We start from the raw sequence: 16,576 nt of genomic DNA on the forward strand, positions 1-16,576 counted from the left end.
AAGAAATAAACCCAAACTAAAATATTTGCAGACACTTGGGTACCTCTCCTCACTTCTCCCACCAGAGGTACCATTGTCTTAATTTAAAGAAACTTCCACAGCCCTAGAAGCCACAGACCAACACAGGTGTGATCTTGCCCCTCCTCCTCCGGCCGCAAGTGATTAAACCAGGTGGACGCCCCACACACCTGGGCCAATCAGCTGCTGCGTCTCAAGAGTTCAGACGTGAAGGCCTGAGCTGGTGTGCTGTGATGAGCAACACTGACAGGTCTTGCTAGTTGCAGGACTTGGACTCATTTTGGGTGTGGCCACAAGGAGTCTTGTGAGCGAAGGTAAGTGAATAGCGAACAGTGTGAAGGGATAAAAAGAGCAGGTGTAGAGGGAAAGGAGGGGAAGGCTGAGGGGGAAGGGGAGACACCGGGAGGTAAAGAGAGTAAGTGGGGAGAGGGTGTGTCTAAGCAGAAACGCTGCCAATTATCTTGTCTGCTGCTGCGCTCTGCTGTGTCTGACTCTCCGCAGCCCTGTGGACTGCAGCCTGCCAGGCTCCTCTGCCTATGGAATTTTCCAGGCAAGAATACTGGAGTGGGTTGCCATTTCTTTCTCCAGTGGTCTTCCCTACCCAGGGACTGAACATGAGTTTCCTGCGTCTCCTGCACTGGCAGGCAGATTCTTTAACACTGAGACGCCTGGGAAGCTCTTTCTGCATCTATCTCTGCTTAAAAGACTCAGTTTAATTTCTTTAGGGAATGATATCTGCTGTTAAAACATGCCTAGTTTTTCATTATCCTTATTTTTATTGGTGTCATTTCTTTGTCCAGTTTGCTCTGATTATAAACATATACGTATACATATATATATATCTCGCTTTGGCTCATCTTTACCCCTGTAATCCTCTCCCTATCCCTGCAGCATAATCGTGATATAAGTCTTAGGGATGTTTCCCTCTTACTCACCATTATTTGTTCATTCAATCATTTATTCATGCTACAAATAAAATGTCTGCTATGGTAAGAGTAACACAGTAATACAGACAGATTTAAAAGAGTGAGCTGTGGAAGAAACCAAAGCAGGGAGGAGGATAGAAGATGGAACTGTCTAGGATTTCAGTTTAGCACTGGGGTGGCTGGGCTAGGATTCCTGAGGAGGTGACATTTTGTATAGATTTGAAGGATTCAGGGGACTGTTCTAGTATCATGCAGAGACCCAGTCCAGGAAGCAGAGATGGTAGCTGCAAAGGCCCTGGGGCAGAGAATGAACTGGGGGGCAGCATGAAGGAGAATAAGCAATAACACATGGGGTCACAGTCAGTGCAGGGCCTCAGGGCCATTGTCAAGACTCACTGGCAGACATGGAGGCTTCTGGTGAGAGAAACGGCCCAGTCAGACGTCTGCTATAAAAGGGTTAACCCAGCTGCTCTATTGGCAACTGTCTGAAGCAGAGCTGTTCTTCAGCCAGGAGACACTGGGGCCTGGCGTGTGTTCTTGTGTATTTTCATATCACCTTAGTGTGACGGAGGCAAGCATGCATGCAAGGTAACCGGGCAGGGGGCTATGATGACCGTTCAGGTGAGAAGAGCAGGTGGCTTGGACCAGGGAGGGGACAGCAGAGGAGGTGAGAAAGGGTCAAATTCTGGAAAGAGGTGAAGCATAGCCCTTTGCCAATATTAAAAAATTGTCAGTGATCTACATGGGAAGTGTCATACGACATTGGTAGTTTAAACAATTCCTTTTATGAGAAGGAGGACCCAGGAGGCTGGTGTAGATCCTTGACTCTGATGCTTCATCCCAAATTCCACCCCTCTATTTCAACCAAGTCATTCTCTCCTCCATGCATCCCGTTGGCTCGCCTTCCTAAGTCCACGGACCCATTGCCAGTGAGATGTGTTGTCATTTTTGAGGCCTGCTTCCGAATGGTCCTCCTTCCTGTGTTCCAGCCTCTGGGATTCAGTTTCAGTTTTCAATACAAACTTCGAGAATTTCCAGTATTACTTGGTAATTACTGCATGCTAATTACTGTTGAAATTTTTCTTTCCAGCAAACACCAAATGAACATGCCTTTCTGCTATCGTGATCACATTGCAAATCTAATTTAACAACCTGTGGAATAAACAAACATAGAGATAAATAGTACATTGTCAAGTGATTTTGGCAAGTTAGAAATTGAATCAAGTCCTTGTAGGTGGCAATATTTAGTTTGGATTTGCTCTGTCTTCATGGCACTTTAGTTACTATGATCCTGGGGAACTTTCTAGACAAAAAAAAAATGCTCCCTGTTTTCAAATTCATCGATCCATGTCTTCTTAGTGGCTGTATTTATACATTTATTGTTGTTGTTGTTCAGTCACCCAGTTGTGTCTGACTCTAGGACTCTATGGACTGCAGCACACCAGGCCTCCCTGTCCCTCATCATCTCCTGGAGTTTGCCCAAGTTCATGTTCATTGCACCAGTGATCCCATCCAGCCATCTCATCCTCTGATATCCTCTTCTTCTGCCCTCAATCTTTCCCAGCATCAGGGTCTTTTCCAATGAGTCATCTGTTCGCATCAGATGACCGAAATACTGGAGCTTTAGCTTCAGCGTTCAGCAACATTTACATGTTTAATTGTCTGTAAATAAAGGATATGGTAAGGGAGAGCATTTGGGACAAGACATGCTTCTATAAAAAAGAATCAGCTTGAAGCATTCAACTTAAATGAGGGTTAAGCACACAGATAATTGTGTTAAATGGTAATGAAATGTTTTATTTTGAAATGTCATTTTGTTACTGCAAACTCAAAGTCCTCCTGTGAAGTACCTCATTAAGCAGAAAACAAGACCAGACGTGAATTAATGTTTTCCTCTGAGCACCTACACTTTCTCTATTCTGAGCTCTTCAAAATTCAAGGTGCTTCCTTTTTTCTTTTTTTATTGATGTATAGTGGATTTACAATGTTGTGTTAGTTTAGGCGGACAGCCAAGTGATTCAGTTATTTACATATGCATTCTTTTTCATATGCATATATTCTTTTTCAGATTCTTTTCCTTTATAGGTCATTACCAAATATTAAATATAGTTCCCTGTGCTCTGCCGTAGGTTCCTATTGATTATCTATTATGTTTATATAGTAGTGTATATAAGTTGATTCAAGGTGCTTCTGAAGCATATAACATTTAGATTTTTTTCTTTTTAGATTTTTTTTTTAATGTCCACAAAATCAGCGAATTCTTTGCTTTTTAGAACTTAACCTTTTGAAAGCAAGTGGTTCTGCTAGGTTTTACTTAACTGCATGAGACTTTTCTTGTATCATTTTTGACGCATTTTCGATTGACTTTCATATATGAACCCACTCGTGTTCTCTAGATTTTACCCAGCACCTTTTACTGAAGGTAAACTTTTCATGGTGAAAGACTGCACATAGAATGAGACTCCTGCAAGATACTGTATGTACATGTGGCTTTTGGACTAACAGTTTCTGCTGTTTCATGTATAGTTCCTGACAGGGATTGAACTGACTTCCAGATACAGAGGAGAGAGATGCAAAGATACACATTCATTAACATTTACGGGTACTTTTTTCAGAGGAGTTATTCATTTAGATGATAGTACAAGAGCCACTTTCTCTTTAATGGCTAAACTACACAGTAAAAGCAAGTGTTTAGAGAAAAGACACCCTAATGAACCATTTCCTGTAGTATCTTGTCGCTCACATGCTCACACGTATTAAGCTCTTTCTTCTACCTACAGACTATCCAGGCTATTTTTATGGTTTCTGAACCCATCTGTTCCAACCTGTACTCGCTGCTATTTAGAATACAGATGTTAATTACCTCCTTAACATCTCCCTGCTCCTTGCTAGAAGCCTCGAATGCCCCCAAGCAGCTATGAGGTTCTCAACACCCAAACCTTGCTTCTGGTTTTCCAGAGCAGCCCAACTCAGACTCTTCTCCCCACCAGCCCCGGTTAGAGGGACATGGATATGCCCTCCAGGCAGAAGTACAGACCTGATACTTCATCTCTCTTCACTGAAATCCCGACTAAGGCAGACCTTCTCGCTCTGAGTTGAATAAAATAATCCTAATTCTAAACATCTTAAACATCTTATTAACAGGATGTGTCCAAACACGTCAGAGAGGCTCCTTCTCACCCCAGGTCTGTCCAGCTTGTTTGAAAGCTATGGTTTCTCTCCATGCTGTGTAACCCTGGCTGGGTTTGTTCCCACTGCTGGGCCATCCATAGCTGAAGGCTGGTGCTTCATTATGGTTTGTTTTCATCCTTGGGCCCTACTATCTTTTCCCTCTGATTTTAAATTCCCTAAGGGGCCTAACATTGAGTCTGTGATTCCTATCGGTTTATCAACTGATTTCCCCCCTTTGTTTCTGTGGTAAGCTTCAGAAAGTTGCCACTACAATGAGTGAAATGCAGCTTCCAGTGGGCCTCTGAGAGCACATAGAAACCCCACTTAGAATGAAAACCTCCCTTTCTTTATTTTTTTTTTTTATTTTTGGTTGCATGTTACAGCAGGTGGGACCTTAGTCCCACCAGGGGTTGAACCCATGGCTCCTGTGTGGAAAGGTAGTCTTAACCACTGGACCACTGGGAAGTCCCCCAAACAATACTTTAATATGGGTCATGGAGAATGACTCACTTTTACCCCTTGAAAGTAACGCATTTTAGTAGAAATTAAGTATTTGTCATTTGATGAGTCTTCTAGAACTTTGTGCTAATTATAATGCCTCATTTTATCACCAAAAGCTGTAGAAAGAAGAGCGCCTTACAGCTGCTAAGAACGGATTGTTTTCACGTGAGCTCTTTAAATTTATTACTCTACTCATTCCTTGTAGTTGATAATTGAATGGGAAAGGAAATAAGTCAGAAAACAGAGGAAAAAGAAGAGAGCACAGTGCCAGGCAAGAATAGATTCTCAACAAATATTTGCTGAATGAATGAAAAGGAGCCCTGAAAATTTAAAAACAGTCATGATGTAAGATCTCAGCTCCTGGGATGAAATTCAATTAAAAACATTCAGACCGTTGTGAGCATGAGTATGATTTTTGTCATGAGGAAAGCATGTGTTTCTTTTTTTTTTGAATAAAATTTTAGAGAAAGAAAAGGGGTGAAAAAAAGATGAATGCCAGGAAAATTTGAATGAGGTGAACAGAAAATAAAGGTGAAGAAGAAAAACAGATGAGTTTGGTAAAAGGAAAACAAAAACAAAAATGCGAGCACATTTCTGTTTTTCTTTTCTTTTTTTTTTACAGAGATAAATCTCCCACCTTTATTCTTCAAACTTGAGATCAGACATCTGATCTCAAGATGTGTGATCAAACAGATACTATTTAGTAGTGATAAATATGGACTTCCCTGGTGGCTCAGAGGGTAAAGAATCCACCTGCATTGCAGGAGACCTGGGTTCAGTCCCTGGGTTGGGAAGACCCCCTGGAGGAGGGCATGGCAACCCACTCCAGTATTCTTGCCTGGATATTTTTAATATTACAATGAGCAAATAATTATGGAGGAGTTACTATAGCTGAGTCACTTTATTTTTTTTATGTTTCTTTTTTTTAATTAAACATTTTTTATTGGAGCATATTTGCTTGTGTTGTGTTAGTTTCTGCTGTACCACTGTTTTTCTTTCTTCTTACTCCCTCTCCTTCTTTCTAGTATTTATACTCAGAATTCCAAAGGGAGATTTAAGAATAATTTGGAAATACGTTAAGTAAGACAACACCAGGTGGCAAATAGCAATTTAATTCTCCTTGCCAACAGAGCTAAAGACTTACTGCGCTTTTTATTATTAATAGAAGAGCCAGGTGGGAGGGAGAGGGGAGGGAGGAAGGAAAAAGCCATTTAGTGTGCGGTGATGAAGGCGACGCGGAGTTGATAGGACCCAGATAAGAAATCTCTTAATGCACGCATGAATTCTCCTTTTCATTCTGCTGCCTGCTAGAAAATTGGGTGAACAGGCATTTAAGACTTTTCTTTTCCTGCAGCAAATATTTGCATGGGAGCCGTGCATTGACACTGTGTGCTTTGGATTTCAGGGAGCAGGCTGATGCCTCTTGGGGCATGTAAGTACAGAAGGCAGGGCCACACCCCTGAGAAGGTAGCTGGTTTCAGAGGCAGTTCCAAGAGTCCTATTTGCCCAAACTGAGTCAAGTGTGGTACTTGTCACTTTGAAAAATAGGATGGGGGTCTCCTTTGAAGTCTTCCATGTGATTATGTCCTGTTTGTTTTTTATCTGATAGAACACTGGATTTTCGGGGCCCCTAAACATATACTATTTCAGTTCAGTTCAGTCGCTTAGTTGTGTCTCACTCTTTGCAACCCCAGGAACTGCATCACACCAGGCCTCCCTGTCCATCACCAACTCCTAGAGCCCACCCAGACTCATGTCCATTGAGTTGGTGATGCCATCCAACCATCTCATCCTCCATCATCCCCTTCTCCTCCTGCCCTCAATCTTTCCCAACATCAGGGTCTTTTCAAATGAGTCAGCTCTTCGCATCAGGTGGCCAAAGTATTGGAGTTTCAGCTTCAACATCAGTCCTTCCAATGAACACCCAGGACTGATCTCCTTTAGGATGGACTGGTTGTATCTCCTTGCAGTCCAAGGGACTCTCAAGAGTCTTCTCCAACATCACAGTTCAAAAGCATCAATTCTTCAGCACTAGGCTTTCTTTATAGTCCAACTCACATATCCATACATGACTACTGGAAAAACCATAGCCTTGACTAGACAGACAGACCTTTGTTGGCAAAGTAATGCCTCTGCTTTTTAATATGCTGTCTAGGTTGATCATAACTTTCCTTCCAAGGAGTAAGCGTCTTTTAATTTCATGGCTGAAATCACCATCTGCAGTGATTTTGGAGCCCCCCAAAATAAAGTTGGCCAGTTTCCACTGTTTCCCCATCTATTTGCCATGAAGTGATGGGGCCGGATGCCATGATCTTAGTTTTCTGAATGTACTATACTACTATAAATTATTTAGTAGTGATAAATATGGGCTTCCCTGCTGGCTCAGACGGTAAAGAATCCGCCTGCAATGAGGGAGATTGGGTTCAATCCCTGGGTTGGGAAGATCGCCTGGAGAAGAGCATGGCAACCCACTCCGATATTCTTGCCTGGAAAATCCCCATAGACAGAGGAGCCTGGCGGGGTATAGTCCATGGGGGTCGCAAAGAGTTGGACATGACTAAGCAACTAAGCACAGCACACAGTGATAAATATATACCATTTAACATAAATTAGTAGATCCAGCCACTGTTATTGCTGTTATTTCAGCTTCTGTACCTGGCAGCATCTTTAGCTCCTCTCGCTGCAGAGGTCACCGAAGTTCTGTCTTCATTCTTGCTGGGAGAATTGAAGAAGCCCAAACCCTGTCTACTGACCTGAATCAGAAGGAAGGAAGGTTTTCTTTCTCTTTCTCTCTCTCTTTTTTTTTTTCAATTTTTGAGTCACGTGCTTCTTTTTTGTGAGGTTCAGTAGGTACGAATGGAAGAAGCAGGCAGTGAGCTCTGTTCTCCAAGGGAGCTGAACAGAAAGAAAACCTCTTGCAGATGCATCAAGGTCTATGTCGAGAGCTTTTCGGGTAGCGGGCCCTCGATGCCCTGTCTGACCAGACTCTCATCATGGAACAGGAAGTGGTGCTCCAGGGCAGCTGGACACACCTAGAGAGGCTGGCTGTGCCTTCCCTCTGCCCCATGGACAAACGGGCTGTGTGGATATGGTGGTGGGAGGGCACCCTCGAGTGGGGGACTGCCCGTCTTACCATGGGTTTGTGGGCAGCCGCCTTGTCAGGCTTTAGGATTTGAGTGCAGATCTCATACTAATCGGAGTTTCCTTTTAAAAAAAGCAATGCTGTGAGAGACAACATTAAGATTGTAAATGTAGCTCTCAATAGAGAATTTTTGAGTTCTTTCCCTTTTCTGGGGAGTGGGGGAGGTACAGGATTAAGTTCCAGGGCCCTAACTGGGGATCAGACTGGGGATTTATTCAGTTTACTTGTCTGTAAATGGGGTTGTCATGATGATTGCAAGAGCTGAGTTAATGTATTTTAAAGCATTTAAAATGCTTCTCTCACAGTCAGCCTCAGATGCACTTTAACATTAATCTATTATTATCACTTTTGTTCACTTGCCATGAGGTTTAAACCCTCTTTCACTGCAGGTCTTGCGACATTCTGTGGAGGACAGCCCACAGTCAGAACGCATTTCACATTTCCCTAGAGATTTGTTTTCAAGACCCCATGTTTATTTCCCTAAAACTCTAAAATAGCAGGAACTTTTGCATTTTACTGAGTTAGCCCAGGGGTCTAGATTCACACTGTAGGACAACCTTCTAAGGTTCTGTGTAGCTGGCCCTTCTTGTCAGATGCCCAAGGACCTGCCCGCCACACACAAAGCCAAGCAGAGAATGAAGGTAGCTTTCAGATAGGTCAGGTTAGTGAGATTTATCTGGGAACTTGTTTCAAAGCCCTGGGAACCTGCCTTTTGTAAAGAACTATTTTCTACTTTCCCAGAACACAAAGTCTTGGAACTGCGACTTATCCATAAAGAAAAGAAAAGCAAAAACTCCAGCTTTCAGGTTAGATGGCATCACTGACTCAATGGACATGAATTTGAGCAAACTCCCAGAGACAGTAAAGGACAGGGAAGCCTGCCGTGCTGCAGTCCATGGGGTCGCAAAGAGTCAGACATGCCTTAGAGACTGAACAGCAACACGTATTTGTTGAGAAATTATTATGTTGTTTGCCAGGGGTTGGATATCCAAAGATGAACAAGTTCCTTAACTTTGAGGAGCTTAAAGTTAGTGATGGAAGCATGCTCAGTGGCTCAATCGTGTCCAACTCTTTGAGACCCCTGGGACTGTAGCCCACCAGGCTCCTCTGCCCATGGAATTTTCCAGGTAAGAACACTCAAATGGGTTGCCATTTCCTACTCCAGAGGGTCTTCCTGACTCAGAGATCAAATCTTAGTCTCCTACATTGCAGACAGATTCTTTACCACTCTGCCACCTGGGAAACCCCAGGTATGCATGTAAGAACAAGGTGATATGAGTGGGTGATATTACTTTGAGGAGAAGTAGGAATTTGTCGAGATGAAAATGGGAGAAAAGGCCATTCTAGAGAGATGCTGTATAGCGTGTGCCAAAGGTTAACCGTCACCCAAGACTGCGGATTACTGATCAGACGAGTGAGAAGTCTGGGGTGACCAGGGCACAGTACCCTTCTCTCTCTGCTGAGCAGGTACCCCCATCAGCCACACTACTCAGGGCTCAGCAAAAGATGAGAGCAGCGATCACCCATAACCCTGATGCTCAGATAGGGAGCAGGGTACTAATTCATTTCCAAGAGGGACCACCAAGCTTATGAGGTCCCAGAAACTCGTGAAATGACACACCTGAGTGGAGGTCATGGTATAACCCCTGACAGCTGGAGGGGAGGGTGAGCTTGAGGGGACTGGTTTGCAGAAGCCAGCCCAGGGCAGCACAGGCACTCTGGCAGCTGAGAGGTGCAAGCTCAGGATTCATGAAGGGCCTTTGATGACTTTTCTGAGGTGTTGCATTCTGCCTTTCCCTGCAGGTGAGGGTGAGCTGGTAGACTGTCTGCGCACTTCTGCAGTGTGGAGAACATTCCGGAAGGAAAGGAGCCAAGACAGGAGGTGATGTTTAGTTAGGAGGCTAGAGTGGTGCTTTTGGGGACCCCTAAGGTCTGAAGGAGGATGGTGCTGGTGGTGAGAGGAGGGGTCAGTAGAACCAGGAGCTGTTTCTGGACTAGAAATGGCAGAATGTTGCGATGCTGGATGAAGCAGGGAAGGAGGATCATGCTCAGGTCGGAGTTGTCCTGTGGTCTCAGGGGTCTGGGTGTGGAGCAGTGTGCGCTCGCTCAGCAGAGCTGAGCTGGCCCTTCACTGGGTTTGTGCCATTGGCACTTACAGCAGCCCCTGGAGGGGAGGATCCCCGGGTGAGAGGTGGACCGGGATGTAGAAGGGTGGGGTGGCTGCCCACATTTACACAGAGGCCAAGCCGCATCTGGCACCCACGTCTGCCCATCTCCTCCCTTCGTCACTGTGTATTGTTTGCTGCCTTTCCAGAAGTAGGAGGTGTAACCTCAGTCTGAAAGTCTGAAGTGTTCCAGCATTTTGGAGAACAGAGTGGGCCGATCCCCCATCTGGGGGACAGAAACGGGCCAGGAAAGGAGGGCTGGTACAGGAGCACTGAATCAAGCAGGTAGTAAAAATGAAAGGTCTATTTCCAGGAGGGCTGCTTAGGAGGCCATGCAGCAGGGGTTGGGGGGCAGAACGCACTGGCCACCTTGGAAAGACTGGAGGCCCGAGGCTCGGGGAGGATATATGGGTTCTGCAGCCCTTGTCAGGGTGTTTGGAGATGCAGGATTCATCGGGGATGGCTTCAGGGACCAGGCGGAGGAAAATGAGGTCTCTTTTGTAGCAGCCAAGAGGGTTCAGTTCTCAAACAGACCAATGACACTCCTAGGGCTTCTGTGAACCACTGGGACTTCTGTCCACCGCTGGTTCTTAAATTCTGCCAGTGGACAAGGTCATGGACATATACTTTGTTACCGTGACCCTATTTCCCCCTCGGGCAAGTACAGGCAGCTCAGTCCATGCAATAAATAATAACAATGACAGCAACACCTGTGCAACATTTGCCGGCCCCAGGCGTGGCACTGAGTGTTTACATGCACAGTCTTACTTAACCCCAAAATAATGCACAGAAGTTAGTGTCATTGCTTCCCATCCTACACGTGACGGAATGGGACAAGAGCTATTCCTGTGTCTGTCCCAAGTTAAAAGGTTAGGAACCAAGGATCCTACAAGCTTACTGTGATCATCACCCTCTTCTTACTCAATTAAAAAGCCCAGTCTCAGGACTTCCCTGGCAGTCCAGTGGTTAGGACTCTGAGCTCCCAGTGCAGAGGGTGTGGGTTTGATCCCTGGTCGGGGACCTAAGAGCCCACATGCCTTGGGGCCAAAAAACCCCCTAAAACAATAAAAATAAAACAAAGCAATATTTTAATGAATTCAATACAGACTTTTAAAAATGGTCCACATCAAAAGTCCTAAAATAATAAAAATAAAAACCCCCAAAAGTCCAGTCTGTATGCATCTTACACAAATCCTCAAGCCCAAGTGTTCTCTTTTTCTTCTTCAAGTTTGTTTTCTCAGCTGACTAGATTGTGGGCGAAGTGACATCACCGTCTGATCAGCATCTAAAAACATTTCGGCTAAGTTAAAAAAAATAGAGATCTCGAACGCTCTCCCTTAATTACATTTGACCATTTGAGCAGCTGCGTGGAAACCCCGGGTAGCCGGCCTGTTCTGCACTTTGTTTTGAAAACAAGGTTTTCAGTCTCTCGGCTGCGAGGATTCTGTGTAAAGGGTGTACACTGTGAATCACAGTTTCAAAGGAAGACGACAAACACTGATCTCAGCCAAGTAATTTGTAAAGCTGGATTGCTGACAGAAATTCAGGAAGCAGCAGAAAACAACCCACACAAAGACACAGTCAAGAGGCTGGATGCGACCTGAAGCCATCACGGGAAGAAGCTCCGCGGCGAAGGAAAGACAAGGAGCAGAGACCCCGAGGGGTTGAGAACACATGCTCCGAATGCAGGATGCCGCGCGTTCGGGACCTGCGCTGCCTTCAGCTGTTCCTAACGTGTGTTTAGTTCCCCGAGGGAACAGGGAACGGAATGTTTCTTCAGTTAGATTTGCAGCTTTCATCATCTTCATGAACTCAATCAGTCCAAATCTCTTTAATGATTACTTCATGGGTTTTGTGGTCTTTTTCTCTAATAATAACAATAACAAAATAAAAATAAGTAACCCTTAAACTGAGCTTTCTACCTTCAACAAGTATCAGAGAGACTTTCCTGGTGGTCCAGTGGTTAGGACTCTGAACTTCCAATGCAGGGGACTTGGGTTCAATCCCTGGTCAGGGAACTAAGATCCCACATGCCATGTGACATGGACAAAAAATAAAAAAATGAAAGGTCATTTGGATTCAGCCAAAAAATAAACAAAAACAAGAAAATCACAACAAGTTTCAGAGTCCATTGGGGACTGAATGGATGGATAAACAAACACCTGTTGCACGTCGGCAGGTAGTACTCTCAGGACTTCACTGGTTCATTTAAACTTCATCACTATTCTATTCAGAAGATATTTGTGATTGCTTCTGTTTTACAGATGAGATAACTGAGTTCCAGAGAGGTGACTTAAGATTGTCCAAGGTTACACGGCTACAGGGGCAGAGGCAGAATCGGACTCAGGCAATCCCACCCCAGAGTCCCCTTCTCCAGACTATTGGTCTTCAAGCTTCATTCACTCACTTTTAAACCTCTCCAATTGACTAGACTTCTGAGATAATACAAATGTGAAGTCCGAGTCATATTGAATGTGTAGAAAAGTGCACCACGAAATTGTCAGATCCCAAAGCCCATTGCTCCCCTACAGACTAAACTAGAAGAATCTCTTCCATGAGAAAGCAGTTCATCTCCTACTTTTATTTTTCAAACAAATATCAGGAAACTTGGCTGAATATTTATGTCTCACATTATGAGAGACTTTTCATCAGTTCTCTCTTTTTGTAATTGTAGAAAATTCTTTCTTTGTAAATGTAGACACTTTGGAAAAATACAAACCTTTTTCTTACCAGATAATTTTCATAAGACTAGTTTTGTCAAGTTTCCTTGTTAAAAACATTAGATTTTTATCTTTGATTGATTTTATACTCCTGTGATTGGATCTGAGGATATTTAAGTGGATGTAGACCTCAAAGTTTCTAATCCAGATCTCCATATTTTTAGCTTTTATTGGGAAAACCATGTTCCTTTTCTGCATTTCCCCAATTAATTTAACAGATCATGCCCTCCTCCAAAGACCATTTCCAAATATCTGCTGAGATCTCTTCTCCTTCATATCCTCAGGATCCTCCCAAGGGCCACCTCACCACTTCCCAAAAGCATATATTCACTGACCTAAGATTCATCTCCTGCCCTCACTTTTCAGCTTTTCTTAGGGAGCTTTCTGATCATTGAAAAGAAATACATTCAAAGATGTATTACCTCAATAGAGTTTATATGATAACACCATAATATACAATATTTATATTGAAGTGATACAGTTAAGTTTTAAAAGGAGACCATGGTAATGAGGTGACAAAAATATTGTTCCTTTATTTTCCAAAATTCCTTGGAAAATGAGTCTACATGGTTACACTTGAAGCATGTTGTACTTTGCAATCACTTAATAAAGCCCTGACTACATCGACATCACTCTGAAAAGCTGGTGATGATAAAAGCCAAGGATATGGTTCCATTATATAGGTTAAAGCAAGTTTCATTTACCTGTCTGTGTATATTGCTTGCTTTTAGTTAACTTAAGGTGTTTTTTTCCTTTGTTAGCCTTCAGATAGAGACACCATCTGCCAACATATAGACTCCAAAGAGTCTGGATAGGGAAATAGTCTCATTCTTCCCTTTTTCCTAACCCTTTAATCCAACAAATCTCAGAACTTTCTGATTATAACTACAAAGTATTTTTCGTTTTTGTCCGCCACATGAAGAGTAGAAAGGAAGAAATAAACCTCTTATTATTTATTGATGATATGCTTGTCTACATAGACAATCCAAAAGAATATAAAGAAAAATTATGAAAACCAATAAGCGTTTGGCTAGGCTGTTGAATACAAAATCAACACACTAATGCCAATTGCCTTTTTGTATACCACTGAAAGTAAAAAGTATAATTTTGGAAAAGAAAAAAAAAAACACCCAGCAGCAAAAGTATGAAGGAGCAAGGCAGGAATCTTGCAAAATGAGTACGCTCTTTAGGAAAACATTTTAGAGCTTTGTGGACTGACAGTAAAGAAGGGCAAAGTAAGTGGAAAGATGTATTGTATTCACAGATGGAAAGAGTCAATATCAAGTGTTCTTATAATGGTCATTTTAAATCAAGGTCCCAAAGGTTCTGCCCCATCCCTCCCTAATGGAAACTTGACAAAGTGATTCAAAAGTGAATGAAGAAGAGCAAAGCGTGGAGAATGGTTAAGAGACTCCTGAAAATGTGTCTTGACTAGTTACATAAGACCCATCATATGGCAGCAATGACTGTTGGTATTGGCACAAAGCTAGACAGACAAATGGACTGCTGCTGCTAAGTCGCTTCAGTCGTGTCTGACTCTGTGCGACCCCGTAGACGGCAGCCCACCAGGCTCTGCCATCCCTGGAATTCTCCAGGCAAGAATACTGGAATGGGTTGCCATTTCCTTCTCCAGACAAATGGACAGACTAATGCAAATATGGAAGAAATTTGGAAGCTCTATTTATGACTGGAGAGGCATCAAAGATTTGTGAAAAAAAGAGTGGACAACTCAGCAAATGCTATTGATCCAAACAGTCGGCTATCCATATAGAAAAACATGAAGTTGGATTGCTTCCTCTCACATTAAAAATCCATTCTATGTGAATTTAAAGACAAAATCAAAAGGCAAAACTATGAAAAAATTTAAAAGACAATTAGGAGAATATATAAGCTTGAAGTAGGTACAGATTTTTAAAATAAGATGCAAAAAACAAACTGTGAAAGAAAATAAAGATAAGCTGAACTATGTTAAAAATAAAAATGTTTGCTCATTATAAGACAACTTATGAGAGTTAAAAAGAAAGTAACAACCTGAGGTAGGACATTTGCAATACATACCACTGACAAAGGATCAATATACAAATTAATAAAACAAGTAGGTACAAAAATAAGACAGACCACCCAATAGGGAAACAGAGAGAGGCATGAAAATGTACCTCATAGAAAAGGCAACACGGATGGTCCATAAATACACGAAAAGGCGCACAATCTCATATAGCAATCAAGGTAAGGAAAATTGCTGCTGCTGCTAAGTTGCTTCAGTTGTGTCCGACTCTGTGCGACCCCATGGACTGCAGCCCACCAGGCTCCTCTGTCCCTGGGATTCTCCAGGCAAGAACACTGGAGTGGGTTGCCATTCCCTTCTCTGCAGGAAAATTAAAGGCACCAATTAGATACGATTTCACACTCACCCCCAAGTTAAATAGTCTAACAATCCTACATACTGGAGAAGATGTAGAGACATGGAAATTTCCACTTGGGAAACAAATTTGGCAGTGACTAGTGAAGCCAACATGTGCAGGACTTACAACCAGGAAGCTCAACTCCTGAGAAATATATCCTAGATAGTGCTCACAAAGAATCTGGACCAAACTGGGCAAATTCAGGGTAGCTGTGCCTGTGGAGGGGAAGGCAGGGGAGGGAGAGGGTATCCAGGGTTCTTTTTAGATTGCAGATGCCTTTTCTGCATCCAGGATGTAGTATCTTGTAAGTAGATGGAAAAAGGAGTCTGGGAATCAGAGGAGAGCTGGGGGCTGGATTCCTATGCCCATCCTTCTATCCTCCCATCTGTTTTTCTCTCCATCAGAATCAAGATCATGAATGCTATTTAAGCCCATGGGCTGGATGGGATATCTAGGCAGCCAAGAGAAATGGAGCAGATATTGGGACTGAACCTTGCTGTGCTCCACCATTTAATGATTCTTCAGACTTGAAATATCCAGCCAAGGTCATGGAAAAGGAGTGGCCAGAATGGCAGGAAAAAGATCAAAGTGTGTGATATCCTGGAAGCTCCTGAAAGAAGTGCTTCCAGAGGACAGGACAGTGCCAAGTACAAGGGTCAAGTGAAAAAGACCGTTGGACGCGGAAACAAGGAAGGTGTGTGTGACCTTGAGGGATCTCAGTGGAGTTGTGGAGACGGGAACATGATTCAAGCAGATTCAAGAGAAAATGCGGGGGGTTGGGGGTGCAGGCAGGGCGGCCTCTGCGAGGGTCTTCAGGGGCCCCAAAGGGGCTGCCGGGGTTGGGCATCCCAGCAGATGCGTCTCAGCAGCTGATTTCTTTTGCTCTGTGTTGCAGCCTCGCAAAACTGAGCAAATCAAGGACTTCCTGCTCACAGCCCGCCGCAAGGACACCAAGTCCGTCAAGATCAAGAAAAATAAGGATAATGTGAAGTTTAAAGTTCGATGCAGCAGATGCCTTTACACCTTGGTCATCACAGACAAAGAGGCCGAGAAGCTCAAGCAGTCCCTGCCCCCCGGTTTGGCCGTGAAGGAGCTGAAATGAATCACGTACACTGCTTTGAACTGTATTAAAATTTTTAAAATTCTCCATAAAAAAAAAAAAAAGAAAAAAGAGAAAATAGGAATGAGAGTGTGGGTGGCTGAACCAAGTCAGTCCTTTACAAAGGCGTGCTCTGAAGAGCAGCAGAGAAATGGAAGTCCTTTCTGGGAGATGTGGGGACAAAGGAAGGTGTTGGGGTTTTTGTTTTTTGTTCAAGATATGAGTTTCTGGAACTTGTGTGTATGCTAATAGGAATGATTTAACAACATAGGGAAATTCTGATTAAAAATTTGGGGACCAACGTTCTCAAGGCAAAAGGATTACATAAGGAACATAGAATTCAGATTATTGTCAACATGCGTGTTACTAAAAATGTATTTTGATAAAAATCATTCTCCCTAACTCTATAAAATAGACTATAAAATAAATATT

The 16,576-nt window shown here is 43.2% G+C and overlaps 1 protein-coding gene and 1 long non-coding RNA gene across 2 annotated transcripts; both read left to right on the forward strand.

Moving 5' to 3' along the window:
* Positions 1–213: 213 nt before the first annotated feature.
* On the forward strand, positions 214–12,532 carry LOC105616661 (uncharacterized). Its single transcript, XR_006055824.1, has 4 exons — positions 214–332; positions 9,562–9,640; positions 10,073–10,208; positions 11,152–12,532. It is a non-coding gene; the product is annotated as an uncharacterized LOC105616661 (long non-coding RNA).
* A 3,279-nt stretch (positions 12,533–15,811) lies between these two features.
* LOC105611265 (large ribosomal subunit protein eL38-like) lies at positions 15,812–16,190 on the forward strand. Its single transcript, XM_042230386.2, has one exon. The coding sequence runs from the start codon at positions 15,812–15,814 to the stop codon at positions 16,145–16,147; it is 336 nt and encodes a 111-aa protein (XP_042086320.1). The 3' UTR covers positions 16,148–16,190.
* Positions 16,191–16,576: the final 386 nt, after the last annotated feature.

This window comes from Ovis aries, chromosome 13, assembly GCF_016772045.2.
Source record: "Ovis aries strain OAR_USU_Benz2616 breed Rambouillet chromosome 13, ARS-UI_Ramb_v3.0, whole genome shotgun sequence".
Classification (NCBI taxonomy): Eukaryota; Metazoa; Chordata; class Mammalia; order Artiodactyla; family Bovidae; genus Ovis; species Ovis aries.

Coding starts and splice junctions, on each gene's coding strand:
- LOC105611265 (XM_042230386.2), top strand. CDS start 15,812: ATGCGGGGGGTTGGGGGTGCAGGCAGGGCGGCCTCTGCGAGGGTCTTC.